The 15308-nt window shown below is 42.4% G+C and overlaps 2 protein-coding genes across 5 annotated transcripts in view; one reads left to right on the top strand and one right to left on the bottom strand.

The window, feature by feature from the left end:
* LOC110506825 (lactadherin) overlaps window positions 1-9863 on the bottom strand; it is a 22905-nt gene extending 13042 nt beyond the window's left edge. For 2 of the 3 annotated variants that reach the window (XM_036964038.1, XM_036964039.1), the window contains exons 1-3: window positions 9733-9863; window positions 3566-3691; window positions 2533-2664 (exon numbers count right to left, since the gene is read on the bottom strand). In XM_036964038.1, the coding sequence (XP_036819933.1) occupies window positions 2533-2664; window positions 3566-3691; window positions 9733-9811 (337 nt within the window). In that variant the 5' untranslated portion in view covers window positions 9812-9863. Of the gene's footprint in view, window positions 1-2532; window positions 2665-3045; window positions 3301-3565; window positions 3692-9732 lie in introns of those variants that run through there. The other variant, XM_036964040.1, reaches the window with a different exon arrangement.
* Window positions 9775-15308, top strand: part of LOC110506143 (monoacylglycerol lipase ABHD2) — a 24848-nt gene continuing 19314 nt past the window's right edge. The window contains exons 1-3 of one of the 2 annotated variants that reach the window (XM_036964042.1): window positions 9775-9911; window positions 13702-13791; window positions 14363-14587. In XM_036964042.1, coding sequence (XP_036819937.1) covers window positions 14370-14587 — 218 coding nt within the window. In that variant the 5' untranslated portion in view covers window positions 9775-9911; window positions 13702-13791; window positions 14363-14369. Of the gene's footprint in view, window positions 9912-11609; window positions 11964-13701; window positions 13792-14362; window positions 14588-15308 lie in introns of those variants that run through there. The other variant, XM_036964041.1, reaches the window with a different exon arrangement.

The following is a 15308-nucleotide window of genomic DNA, read 5'->3' as shown; positions in this document are numbered from 1 at the left end:
GCAAGTCTCTTCTTCTTATTGGTGTCCTTTAGCAGTGGTTTCTTTGCAGCAATATGACCATGAAGACCTGACTCCCGCAGTCTCCATTGAACAGTTGTTGAGATGTGTCTGTTAGTTGAACTCTGTGAAGCATTTACTTGCACTGCAATCTGAGGTGCAGTTAACTCTAATGAACTTAACTCTGTAGCAGAGGTCTTCCTTTCCTGTGACGGTCCTCATGAGAGACAGTTTTATCAAAGCACTTGAAGAAAACTTGAAGAAAAGAAAAGTTCTTGGAATTTTCCGGATTGACTGACCTTCATGTCTTAAAGTAATGATGGACTGTCGTTTCTCTTTGCTGTTCTTGTCATAATATGGACTTGGTCCTTTACCAAATAGGTTTATCTTCTGTATACCCCCCCTACCTTGTCACAACACAATTGATTGGCTCAAACACATTAAGAAGGAAAGACATTCCACAAATTAACTTTAACAAGGCGCACCTGTTAATTGAAATGCATTCCACATGATTACCTCACAAAGCTGGTTGAGAAAATGCCAAAGAGTGTGGAAAGCTATCATCAAGGCAAAGAGTGGCTACTTTGAAGCATCTCAAATATATTTAGATTTGTTTAACACTTTTTTGGTTACTAAAATTATTCCATATGTGTTATTTCATAGTTGTGATGTCTTCACTATTATTCTACAATGTAGTAAAATAGTAAAAATAAAGAAAAACCCTGGAAGGAGTAGGTGTCCAAAGGTGTGTCTCTCTCTCACACACACACACACACACAGTATTTAAAGCCCATCCATCAGCAGCCCACGCTTCACCACATTGTGGGTGTGTCCCTGGGATGCACTGCAGGCAGAGTTACTTCTCCTCATCATAGAAGGGTTTAGAACACTCATTCTTAGGTTTTTGGTATCCAAATAAATGTTTTAAATGTCATCATAATGACATCACTGTTTTAAAGGGGCAATCTGCAGTTTCGATACAATAACAAAGCCACCCAGCTGCTGTTTTGGTTAACAGCTGAGGGAAGGGGCTGGAGAAATCAACATATTACTAATTCATGGACAGAGCTATGGATACAAGGACTGTCCATACATGATCTCAAAATGATAGTTTTAACAATGCTTTTAGGCTATACAGTTTTTGACTGCAATTACATTGTTTACAAACAAAGGAGTAAAACAAGTTTATATTTGGGGTTCTAATAGGGTACGACAGTTGATCTAAACTCATGAGAAATGGGTATGTATAATTCATTTTAAAAGTCTAAAGATGGATGTATTTAATACAGATTGCCCCTTTAATGTCATGTTACTGTTATGTCATAGTGTGAAGCCAAAGGGACATTTCTATATCATGTGGATAATACAGTTGTTTTAATCCATTCTGCTCCATGTAAGCACTTACTAAACATTCCTTTGGATATGAGTGTCTGCAAATGATATGAGTGTCTGCTAATGATATGAGTGTCTGCTAATGATGTGAGTGTCTGCTAATGATGTGAGTGTCTGCTAATGATGTGAGTGTCTGCTAATGATGTGAGTGTCTGCTAATGATGTGAGTGTCTGCTAATGATGTGAGTGTCTGCTAATGATATGAGTGTCTGCTAATGATGTGAGTGTCTGCTAATGATGTGAGTGTCTGCTAATGATGTGAGTGTCTGCTAATGATGTGAGTGTCTGCTAATGATGTGAGTGTCTGGTAATGATGTGAGTGTCTGCTAATGTATTTTCTTTACTACTCACATATTTAAAAAAACAAAAACATTTTTAAAGTACGGACCAGATTGGACCCCCAGTGAAGGTTAAAGAGCTAAATCACAACTTCTTCAAAAGCGGAGATCACACTGAACATCTTATGCCTTCCAAGCAGGAGATCACACTGAACATCTTATGCCTTCCAAGCAGGAGATCACACTGAACATCTTATGCCTTCCAAGCAGGAGATTAAAAGGAGATTCATATCCACGATTCACCCAGTCATGCTGCATTTAGTCAACATGGCTGAAAAACGCTTTTTCACTCTAAGACGCTTGGCTGGGTTGCCATTTCCTCATTAGCTAACAGCTCTCCAACGAGCTGAATGAAAGTCTTTCATGAATCATGAGCTCACCACAATGCTTTCTTACACTCATGCACAGAGTGGAAAATGTATCCGGCGTTTCCAACTTTTACACCCATTAATGTTAATAATGCCTCAACACGACCTGCCATGACACACCATTCAGTCTGTCAGTTTGTTGTTTTGACCGGAATGGTGGAAGTTAGGATTGGGGTAGTGGACCCTACCCAAGCCAAGCTCTGGTTCTCCTCACCTACAACAATTTGGCATTAATTGTTTCCGATTTAAAAATGTGTCTTAAGACAACAATCTAGGGGAAACGCTGAGTAGCACAGACATGTTGGCCATGTTCGGCTACTTCCCTATTACTTTCACCAATCCAACCAACCAATTCAGATCTGGGATTACTTGAAGGAAGGAAAGCCCGGGTCGGCAGGGCGAATTAGGACAGGTACAGTCACAAGTAAGGAACTTACTGATCTGGCAGTGCACGCCCTCGAAGCCAGGCTGGCATTTACACACGTACTCGCTGAACACGTCTCCTCGTCTGGTCGGAGTGATGACCTCACACGACCCATCATTCCTGCAGGGGTTGGGAATGCAGGGACCTAAGGTAGGATTGACCAATTATAAAGACCGGACACACTCAAGGAAAAAAATCAAGAATATGCTTTAATTTAATGAAAAACAGTCAGGTTTAACAAACAGAAATGGAAGCCAGCGCCTGGGTGCCAGTCCAAGAAATTAGCTTTGCTTCTAAAAATGAAGTGACAAGACCAAAATCTCAGTATACAGAGTATATTGAATTGTCCCATTTGAAACTCAAAGCTTTTTAAATACGTCCACCTGCCTTTACCATATTTGGCTAACTCTACTCCTCCTTACCAGTCTCATTGACCTGTCTTGACCATATTTGGCTAGCTTTACTGCTCCTTACCAGTCTCATTGACCTGCCTTGACCATATTTGGCTAACTCTACTCCTCCTTACCAGTCTCATTGACCTGCCTTGACCATATTTGGCTAGCTCTACTCCTCCTTACCAGTCTCATTGACCTGCCTTGACCATATTTGGCTAGCTCTACTCCTCCTTACCAGTCTCATTGACCTGCCTTGACCATATTTGGCTAGCTCTACTCCTCCTTACCAGTCTCATTGACCTGCCTTGACCATATTTGGCTAGCTCTACTCCTCCTTACCAGTCTCATTGACCTGCCTTGACCATATTTGGCTAGCTCTACTCCTCCTTACCAGTCTCATTGACCTGCCTTGACCATATTTGGCTAGCGCTACTCCTCCTTACCAGTCTCATTGACCTGCCTTGACCATATTTGGATAGCTCTACTCCTCCTCACCAGTCTCATTGACCTGCCTTGACCATATTTGGCTAGCTCTACTCCTCCTTACCAGTCTCATTGACCTGCCTTGACCATATTTGGCTAGCTCTACTCCTCCTTACCTGTCTCATTGACTTGCCTTGACCATATTTGGCTAGCTCTACTCCTCCTTACCAGTCTCATTGAGGTGGCAGGTGTCTCCAGTAAAAGCATCAGCACAGATACAGATGAATGGGTCCTCCCCCACCCCGGTCACACACGTCCCTCCGTTATGGCAGAGATTCACTTCACAGTAATCTCCTGGAAGAGGGGGAGCGAGAGAGAGAGACGTGGAAAGGGGGGTAGAGACAGTGGTAAAGAGAGGGAGAGAGGGGGGAAGAGAATAAAATGAGGTGAGAGAGAGGAGTGTCACAGGGTGGCCACATAAAGGCACGATATGGAGCCTCCATGCACCTGCCATGTTTTAGACAGTTTGACCATCTCTGTGTCAAAAGGCAGTTATACCTCACCTCAATGGCCTCTCCATTACATGTGATCAAGCATATCTTACATCACAGCATGAAAAGTTGGAGGGTTGATAAGGGACTGGACTCCTGGCCCTGTATTCACAAAGTATCTCACAGTAGGAGTGCTGCTCTTAGGGTCAGTCACCATATGCTTTCAGATCATAATGACTAAGATGACACAGGCAGGGAAGACCTGATATTAGGTCAGCACTCCTACTCTGAGACACTTTGTGAATACAGGCACTGGCACTCTAACGAGAGTTGTTTCCCTCCATGAACACAAAGGAGATGTGGTGATGCTGAGGGCCCATGTTAGCTGGGAGGTCATAGAGGGCCTAAGTGCTGACTCACAGAGCACAGGAAGGAGAGGACAGAAACATCCAGAGGGAGACAGGTGGTTTTATGGTTCCACTAAGCCAAGAGTGACCTTACAGTCCTCCATGACATACCAGCATATAAAACAGAATCATAGTTGCTTTACAATGGGTAGGTTCAATGACATACAGGAGTTTGAAGAGGTGAGCTGAGAATGGTCATTAGAGTTGACAATCATGAACAAGCTCCCTGCCAGAGAAAAATAGTTGGTGTGCTCCCTGTCAAGTATTGCTAAGTAGCTTATTATAGAGTTACAGGTATACTTGATGTACTTACCCTCTTGGTACAATGTAATTACTAAGTATTTTAGATACCCAGGTCTATGTAATGTAGAGGGCTGCATGCTGGGGATCTCACTCATCTCACCATTCACCTGGGCTGTTCTATTGGGGCGGCAGGGTAGCCTTAGTGTTGGACTAGTAACCGAAAGGTTACAAGTTCAAATCCCCGAGCTGACAAGGTACAAATCTGTCGTTCTGCCCCTGAACAGGCAGTTAACCCACTGTTCCTAGGCTGTCATTGAAAATAAGAATTTGTTCTTGCCTAGTTAAATAAAAGGTAAAATAAATATTAATCAGTGGTTTTACAGCCTCAGTCAACCTTTTGTAGTGAGCATACTGGCTTTACTACCAACCGACAACAGACACGTTGTCGGTTGGTAGAACACCAGGGTTAAAACACTTCCTTTGAGGAGCTGACAAAGGGGTGAGAGAAAGTGTTGTGTTGAAAGTGTACCAGGCATTTCAAGTTAAAGGCATTTCATGATTTTGTGGAGATTCCTATATAAAAAAAGTTGCTATCTAGAACCTTAAAGGGTTCTTTGACTGACCCCATAGGAGAACCATTTTTGGTTCCAGGTAGAACACATTTGGGTTCCATGTAGAACCCATTTGGTTTCAGGTAGAAACCTTTTGGGTTCAATGTAGAACCCTTTCCACAGAGGGTTCTACCTGGAACCCAAAAAGGGTTCTACCTAGAACCCAAAAATTCCTCTGCTGATTACACTCAGGAAAGTGAGGGGATGGAAAGGGGAACAGAAGTGACACCTGTCTTTGAGTTTATGGTTCATGACAATAAAACATCAATGGTATCAACCCGTTTCAGTTTCTTTCACCAACTGTCAGCTATTCAAGTGGAACGTGACCCTCGTGTTGTGTACAAGCATTTCGCTACACCTGCAATAACAATGAAGTGCGTGGGTGCAAAATAACTTATGTTCTGCTTTTCCTGCTGCTTGGATCCTAAGAAACACATTTAAACACAGCGAAAGATCAATCTTGGAACCCAGAACCTAAACTTGAGTGCAGGCTGGTCAGCTACAGTATGTTAACAGTCTGTCATGGGAACTAGCCACAGATTATTGCTCTGGGTCCAGACAGACATGTTAAATGGACTGTGCATTTCATTCTCACCTCCCCCTGTGCTTTACTTCACTAACAGAATGTGTTTGTCTTCCAAACTAAAAGAATGCAGGATTCCCTAGATTCTAAACAGACCAGGGGTATACTGTACCTCGAAGTGGATTCCCATTTTCCTCATTTCAGGAATGACCAACACTTACAAAACACATAAAATCAAATTGTATTGGTCACATACACATATTTAGCAGATGTTATTGCGGATGTAGCAAAATGCTTGTACACAACACTAGGGTCGCGTTCCACTGCTCAGACGTTGCATGCATCAACCAATGGTTTCTGCGTGCCAGGACACTTCATTGACTGTGTCATCGACTGACAGATGGATGTGGTTATCTGATAGGTAACATACCTATACAGATGTTGTAAGATCTGACAATGTGTAAGCAGTGGAATGCGACTTAGGTGTGTCGAGGGTCAGGGGGCTTGAGCCAGGTCTACCACCTAAACCTATCAACACACAACATGAACAGGTGGTCGAGATAAAAATTCCTGGTGCACAAATAAGAGTGACTATACAGAGCTCATTCTATCACCAAAGTGAAACTGGTTCTCTAAATTCTCTGAAGATAATCTGAAAATCTCTGCATTATAAGTATTCCAAGAGATGTTGCAAATAAACATATGTTTTGTTGTACAGTGATGCGGATATAATTGAGCACATTGTTGCCTAAGCTTACAGGTAGACCTTTCATTACAGTAGCCATACACCTGTACACTCTTAGAAAAAAAAAGGTAGAACTCTTTTGGGTTCCATGTAGAATCCTTTGTGTAAAGGGTTCTACATGGAATGAAAATGGGTTCTACCTGGAACCAAATGGGTTCTACCTGGAACCAAAAAGGGTTCTTTAAACAGTTCTATGGGGACAGTTGAACAACCCTTTTAGGTTGTAGATAGCAAGTGGAGGGTTGCCGGGTAGAATCACAGGCCCGACAGTAAAAATCTGGTGAGAATTGAATATCCTAGTTGCCATCTGCTCCAGGGGTGCTGTGCAGTGGCTGACCCTGTGCTTCCAACCCTTCTGTGTGTGCATTGGGGTGGGTTGAGTAACAAAAATACATTTCTGTTCTCCAAAAAGAAAATGGACATTAAGTGTGGTTCCTCTTCTTCCTGTTCAACCTACAATGATTTAGAGTAAACAACATGCCTCTTACAGGAATCACTGGTTGTGATCGTAGACAATAAACATAAGACTGTGCTGCTAACCATATCTTTACATTTAAGTACAGGGTTGAAAGTCTATCATCAAAAATCACATGGCAACAATATGTCTGAGTCAGGCGTTCAATTATCTACATTGACTCTACAAATAGCAGACAGGACTGAAATAATACCCTTCACACTTTTGAAGCACCAACTTTGATGATCTTTTAGGTTTATGGGGGTTGTCATCACTAGAACCATGGTCTGAACAACTGCACTCACCTAGACCATTTGAGAGAGGTACAGCCCTCTGGATTGGATCGAGGAATTGTCTGAGGCAAAGAGTAGCAATCTTCACTATCTAAGCTCTAGTGATATATTTTCAGTGGTGATACGTGATAAATATTTAAAATATGATTTACACAATTAAATGAAAGCAGAGCTTGAAAAGTGTATTTGAGTAAGAGAGAAAGAAAATCACTTGACTGAAAGCACACTTTAAATGTAATTCTTAGCTGAGCAATGCAAATTTGATTCATGATGAGTTAAATGATAAACTAATCATTGATCATAGAAACTGACATCCCTTCATTTTACAGACCTGACTACAAAAAAAAGTAATGACAAGAAAATGACTGTTTCCTGATTAAAAAGAGTGTTTCAATAACTTTTTTCCCTCGCATTACGTTTATCCCTTGCTGTCTCTGCCTGGCCGGTTCCTCTCTCTCCACTGGGATTCTCTGCCTCTAAACCTATTACAGGGGCTGAGTCACGAGTCACTGGCTTACTGGTGCGTCACTTGAGTGGGTTGAGTCACTGACGTGGTGTTCCTGTCTGGGTTGGCGCCCCCCCTTGGGTTGTGCCGTGGTGGAGATCTTTGTAAGCTATACTCGGCCTTGTCTCAGGATGGTAAGTTGGTGGTTAAAGATATCCCTCTAGTGGTGTGGGGGCTGTGCTTTGGCAAAGTGGGTGGGGTTATATCCTGCCTGTTTGGCCCTGTCCGGGGGTATCATCGGATGGGGCCACAGTGTCTCCTGACCCCTCCTGTCTCAGCCTCCAGTATTTATGCTGCAGTAGTTTGTGTCGGGGGGCTAGGGTCAGTTTGTTATATCTGGAGTATTTCTACTGTCTTATTTTTAAATAAGATTTTTATTTTACCTTTATTTAACCAGGCAAGTCAGTTAAGAACAAATTCTTATTTTCAATGACGGCCTAGTGGGTTAACTGCCTGTTCAGGGCAGGACGACAGATTTGTACCTTGTCAGCTCGGGGGTTTGAACTCGCAACCTTCCGGTTACTAGTCCAACGCTCTAACCACTAACCTGCCGCCCCTTATCCGGTGTCCAGTGTGAATTTAAGCATGCTCGCTCTAATTCTTTCTTTCTTTCTCTCTCTCTCTCTCTCAGAGGACCTGACCCCTAGGACCATGCCTCAGGACTAACTGGCGTGATGACTCCTTGCGTGATGACTCGGCCAGTCCACCTGGCCGTGCTGCTGCTCCAGTTTCAACTGTTCTGCCTGCGGGTATCGAAACCTGACCTGTTCACCGGACGTGATAGCTGTCCCAGACCTGCTGTTTTCAACTCTCTAGAGACAGCAGGAGCGGTAGAGATACTCTCAATGATCGGCTATGAAAAGCCAACTGACATTTACTCTTGAGGTGCTGACCTGTTGCACCCTCGACAACTACTGTGATTATTATTATTTGACCATGCTGGTAATTTATGAACATTTGAACACCTTGGCCATGCTCTGTTATAATCTCCACCCGGCACAGCCAGAAGAGGACTGGTCACCCCTCATAGCCTGGTTCCTCTCTAGGTTTCTTCCTAGGTTTTGGCCTTTCTATGGAGTTTTAGGCTGGGTTTCTGTACAGCACTTTGAGATATCAGCTGATGTAAGAAGAGCTTTATAAATACATTTGATTTGATCATCCAGCCCACATTTGGATGTCCAGCTCCTGTGACATTTAACCTTTTCACTAAGACCTACAGGTGAAAGTTGGGACATTGTGTTGTAAATGTCTGATGCAAGAGGTATGGGCCAGAGCAGTCAACACAAGAGAGTTGGACATGAGAGTGACAGGCAAAATCAGCAGTTATATCTGGCATTAATGAAGTGTTGGCCTACAGAGAGTTACTTTGCTTAGTTCTTTTACAGTGAAAAATAGTCATCTGAATAAAATCAATACAGGTAAATGATACAAATATGAACACCTGTGAGTAACCAGTAGGTGTGTAATGGAAGAAGGATGCCAGAAACTTGTTGTAACTCAAGAATACTGTTGGTTGAAACAGTGTACTGTACAGTAAGTGTATACTTTATGTTTGTAAAATAATTTGTATCTAATACGAGAGTAGAGGGCTTTATGTTTCTAGAACCTTAGCTGGAGTCTTTGGCTGTTTTGGCTGCCAGAGCCAGACTACCTCTGAATGTAACATATAAAGTCCTTGCACGTTAAAGGGACAATCTGGAGTTAATACATCCATTTTTTGATCTGTTAAATTAATGACATATAGCCATTGATTATTGAAGAATATAATTTATAAATGCTTCATGAACTTCATCAGAACCCAAAATATAAGCTTGTTTTACTCCAATGTTTGTAATCAAAGTCAATGTAAATATTCACTGTAGGTCTATAGCGTCAAAACATGGTTAAAACTATCATTCTGATCTCATGGATGGTCAGTCCTCATGGATGGTTAGTCTATCTGTGAATTTGAGAGTGGTTATATTTCTCAAGCCACATCTTTCAGCTGTTTACCAAAACAAGTAGCGGGTCAGTCGCTTTGTTATTGTTTGAATTCCGGATTGTCCCTTTGAAGGATTAGACTTTAACAGTAGATTCTTGCGATAGGGTTGGATGAGTTAACCAACTAAATAAACGGGACTCACCTTTCACTGAGCAGACGGCAGCGATAAGGACACAAGCGCAAATAAATGTCAAAGGGCACAAAAACCCGTGACGTTTCATGTTGATTTCTCGAGAATTCCCCACTCTTTCCGAGAGTAGACCAGATGGATAATATAATACGGTGATACCGCTAGTTTCCCGGCTGAGATTGACAGGGAAGGTAGGCGGGTTCTAAATTAGCGGGTTCCATGGATTAATGCGCGGGTGGGCGCGTCGGAGGCTGGGGTAGATCCCTAAACCTTGTACTGTAAAATTTGTGTTAACATTTGTGTTTCACTTTATATATATTTTTTACAAACACTTTGGAATAGACATATGTACTCAGAGAACTTACTATGTTGTTGAAGTCTGGCTATAGTATATGAACAATGGTAGGTTAACATTTTTCGCTATATGTAACTAATTTACCCTTTATAGTGGGTACCTTTACCTTTCCCTCTGCAGATCTGGACCTGGGGGGTTTGATGTCCACATTTGGAGTTTTATCGCTTCCTAGTGGACGTTTTTCCCAATTAAATAGAACATATTGTGGCTATGGTCAAACCATAGAGATAGATAGAGGACTCTATAGTGCCCAAAAGCACGTTTTAGCGGGGGCAGCGCCATTGAGCGCCATTTTGAAGTAGTGTACTGGGTAGGGACTTCCTATGGGTTAATAAGGAAGGATCACATAATTCCATCCAGGTCATCACAATTAATTATACTTGTGAGCAAACATTCCATAACTACAGGTGGCAGTAAAACGCCAACCTTGGCTTATATACCTGTTCAAACAACACACTCCAGGTGGCAGTATGCACCCTTTCAGTTTGCTTGCCAACTCATAGAAGTAATAGAAGGAAATGGACTACTTCAAAATGTGTCCTCTTACTCGGGGGTTTATAAACTTTTTCACTCAGGACCCTCTTCCAGAATTGGAGAACCCCCCCCTGTGTGTGCACCACGCCTATTTATATGAGAACAAGCCCTGTTCATGTGACAAATTGCTCACACCCTCTTGTTGGTGTTGAGGAACATGTGCAGGTTTAAAGATTATTTCCCGCAATTACACACATTTTGTCACTGGGTGCATCAGTTTTTTCAGTTTTAAAGCTAATTTCCTTGCAATTCTATAGATTTTCCCATGTCTAGTGTGTATTTATGTGATATTTGAGTGACTGAACATTACAACCAAATCTATGGGCTAAAAAACCTAGCTGAAAAACATTAGCTGACATGGGCTTGTTGATCTGGACATTTCTGGAAAGTTATAAATAACTCTAAGGTATGTAATAACATGACAAGAGAAAAACTGATGATGCACTACACAATTTAAAAATGTTACATCCCGGGGGCGCGCCCCACAGTGTGGGAATCACTACTGTAACTATCTCTATGGGTCAAACTTACATCAAGTAATTACAGTAATTACAGATCAAAAGCCTACAAGTACATTTGACTATTGAAAATGAATTTGTTATATTGTTGTGAATGTGTGTGATTCATTGGGAAAGTTGTGTGTTTGCACAAAAGTTATTGCTTGAAGGAATAAGAAAGGATTTGTAAGACTTTACAAATTCAGCTGAAATGTGTAGGTTATCTGAACGAAGTGCTCCGATTTTTTTCTAAAAGGGAATGTATTAATGTAACATAACTGTTGTTTGGAGGCATCCTCATGCTTCTTGCACATTCTAAGAAAGACTGTATGCTATTGATCATTTGATCAATGAAATGGATTATATGAGACCCAATTATATTGGTTTATACATTGACGCACGACGCTCCACACGTTTCAGCAATAGGTTGTGATCATTGAGCTAGCTATATATTAAATTACGGATGAATATGTAAAGCGTGTTATTTTCCTGAATATATTTTGGGGGATACAATTATATTAATTTTCTTTAGCCAATTGCTGTAAAGAAACTGGAGCCGCGCTGTGTAAGAGATGGGGAAAATACGTCAGAGAAATTACGTATCTGCGTTTGTAACCCAATAGAATAAGGGGAATCATATGCAAATGAGATAGGAATAGGAAGTGAATTCCGAGATGTCAGTCTAGCGGTAGCTACATGTTAATGCATGTCCATCGACAGGGAGGGAAATAATAGAAAAGACGGACCGTAAATTATTTCGAGATAAATATAGAAACATCCCTATGGAAAGACACGGATTCAGACACAAAGGAGAAAAGGAAAAGACTGGACACGGTGTAGGAGAGGACGGTAACGAGGTTAGTTTGCCAGCTATTTCTGTCTGTTACGATTAGGGACGGGGCGCAGGGAGCTGTGTTGTTTTCGTCGGTTTAGCTAGCTGAACACACCACTATCGAACTAAGCAAGGTATGCTAACTACCTAACAAATGTAATTTTCCATTTGAACACATACCTTGCTTAGTTCGCTAGCTGTATGTTGGTTTGACATACTGCGAGAGAGGTTGTCAACATTCATTCCACCACTAGCTCGTGGATGCGCGAAAAGCAGGGATGGTGAGTTGGGGCCCTTTGCCAAATAGCATCGAGCTAACGTTACAGTACTAGTCCTCTCTTACTTGTTTACTATATTATTACCTATGTCGACAAAAACATTTTTATTTTACGAAAGCCATCTAAAATATTGCTGTGTCCAGCATTACATGTCGGTGGCAAAGCCATTGATAGAAAAAGCAGCGGGGACTGCATGGTGCGTACTGTATGTAGCTGGTGGTGGGTTTCCCTTGAACTTGACTTGCTGCGCACCATGATAATCTGCATTTACTGAAATGGCTAACTAAATTAGCTTGCTAGGTAATTGTCTTCTCATGCAGTGTGTTCCTATTCCTATTGTCATCATCATCATCACACACTTAGGCAAATTATTCCTACACCTGCCTACCAATACACATGTGGAAAAAAAGTGGTCCATGTGATAACTAAAACAGGAGAGTTAAATTTGGGGTAAACCATCGCTCTGCATTCTCACTCATGCCCAGCTGCAAGTGTTCGCTACTGTGACAGACAGATTAAAGAGTAGGGTGTTATGGGGCTGAGCCCGTGGTGGGTTCCCTAATCTCTCAACTACGCAGCTCTGGAATGTTATTGTATCTCATGATGGCAGGGCAGGCGGTGATTCTTAGCACAGGCTATCCGTGGCCTATTGAGGCACGTGCCCCCCCCCCCCTTAAATGATTTAAGGCTACATCAGTGATCATGCTGGATGACTGACTGGCCTTCCCACATCAGAGGCAATCTGCAGTTTACATGAAACAACAACAAAGCGGCCACCCATCACTTGTTTTAATAAAATGCAGAGGGATAGGGTTTGAGAAATGTAATAACACTCAAATTCATAGACAGAGCTATGGATGCAAGCTCTGAGCATCCATGAAATCAAAGAATGGTTTCAACCCCCCCCCCCCCCCCCCCCCCCCCAAAAAAAAAGTGGCTTGTAGTTACTGCAGTTGTTATTAGGACATAACTAATGCATTCTAGATGGTATAGAGGTGAACACACAGAGCCTAGTTTACATCCCCTATTCCCTATATAGGCCTAGTGCACACAGCCTTAGAAAGGATTCATAGAAGTGCTCGGCCTGCTGACCTTAGTGGCCATGGCTAATGTAATTGATTCTTATCAGATAGTGTTCTTTCTGATTGGAGAGCGCAGTAATTCCATGCTCTACAGGGAATTCCATTTGGAGCAGTGGAGGACAGCGGGGATCACTGTTAGTAATGGGGCTGTTAGGATTGATCACTGCATACTCTCTTGTTAACCAAGGAGACAAATGAACTTTATCACATCCGTCACAAATGACTGGTTTGAGGTCAGTGCTTAATATTGAAGAGGAACTACAGGGATTGTAGAACCATGTTAAAGGAAAGAAGTCTAGTATGGAGATATGAAGAGGCACAATTTCTCTGATGTTCTGTTGGGTTGTCTTGGCAGATCGTGCAAATTCGTAACACCTGTTTTAAAACATTGTTTTTCTTCCAGATTTGACCACGTCACTGTGACTCTGTCACTGCACAAATAAAGGCTGTTGGACAGAGTGGATCATCTTTTTATTGAATTTAAACCTAAATTGTAAGTAAATAATTGTTTGATAGAATTGCTCAACTCTTTCCTATCCATGGTCGGAAGTTTGTTTGTTTTATCTAAACTACCTCATCATCTGACTCTCATATTTACATACCACAAGTTCCTCTTTTTGGACTGTAAACCAGCCTACCTCTTTCTCCACCATCTCTTTTTGTTTTGGCCAGTCTGTTTACCATCATTGGCTTTGTTAATTTTCTGCTTCTGTCATTGCTCCTAGCAGGCAGCTGAAACATATTTAGCTGTTGCTAGGCTACATGCCTTGAATTCCTCTTTTTGACAGAGAAATAGCTAGACCACTTTGTGCCCTGTTTGTTCCATGGTCCACACTGTTTACGGCCACTGATTAAGTTTGGTGAACAAGATGTAAGTTTTAAAGTGACATTAATGTAGTTTTGTTGTCCAGGGTACAGTTAATCAGTGTACTAGTGAGCATGGCTGATGTAGGCTAGTTGATTTAATGTGTTCTGTGTAGCAGGATCATCCGTACTAGCTGTATTTGTTCTAAGTGGAGTATTTACAGTCTAACGCTTTGTTTACTTCTCTGTGTTTGTCTCAGAGGCACAATGGCCACCCAAGACTCGGGCTACTATGACTACACCATCGTCGCCCCGGAGATGCCGGCCATGTTCGACGGCATGAAGCTGGCAGCGGTCGCCACGGTGCTGTATGTCATCGTCCGCTGCCTGAACCTCAAGAGTCCCACCGCCGCTCCTGACATCACCTACCAGGACACGCCCCTGAACCGCTTCCTGCTCAAGTCCTGCCCCATCCTGACCAAAGAGTGAGTGACCTTTCTGCCTGTGGTTCAGTCTTTGGCCGTGTTCTGCGACCATACAGGACACTAGTCTAGTGCAGGTCTTTACCCCCAATATAACTTAATGCTGAGTGCCAAGCAGAGACCCATCAGGTCTCATTTTTCCAGTCTTTGGTATGACTCGACCGGGGGAACCCATCCTTCCAGTCTCAGGGCGGACACTCTAACCCAAGGCCACAAGTATTTTATAGCTTATTGGGGTCCTATGATTTGTTCAGGGGGTTTTCAGTAGCCTGTAATTGGACCACTGCCCCATGATCGCCTTGCCAAGATCGCACCAACACTTCTGTTGTCACTCTACACTATAGCCTACATCTAGTCCCACATTCCAAAGAACTCCTGTGTGTTGTGGAAAAAAACGATACTCCTGTATGACTAGAGGTTTCTCTGAATGTGTGGCATGGTTCAGAGCCAGTACTCTACTCTACTGGCCTAATAGTCCTGTCTTAAGGGAGTCTGAAGCCCAGTGGGAGACTCTGGAGGCTTCCCTCAGCTGCTGTCTCATTATGTAAGCCTCTGTTACTCCATCTCAAATCTCTGGCCACAAGTGCTTCCCTTACGGCTCTGGTCAAGACTAGTGCACGTAGGGAATTGGGATGCAGATACTTTTTATCCAAACAGACTGTAGATGTAGTTTGAGGTTTGTGTGTGTTCATGTGCGCTGTTTGCTTTTGTTTGACAGTCTGTC

Source organism: Oncorhynchus mykiss, chromosome 26 (assembly GCF_013265735.2).
Source record: "Oncorhynchus mykiss isolate Arlee chromosome 26, USDA_OmykA_1.1, whole genome shotgun sequence".
Lineage (NCBI taxonomy): Eukaryota > Metazoa > Chordata > Actinopteri > Salmoniformes > Salmonidae > Oncorhynchus > Oncorhynchus mykiss.
Note: the sequence above shows the minus strand (reverse complement) of the source record. Positions and strands in the feature narration are given on the sequence as shown.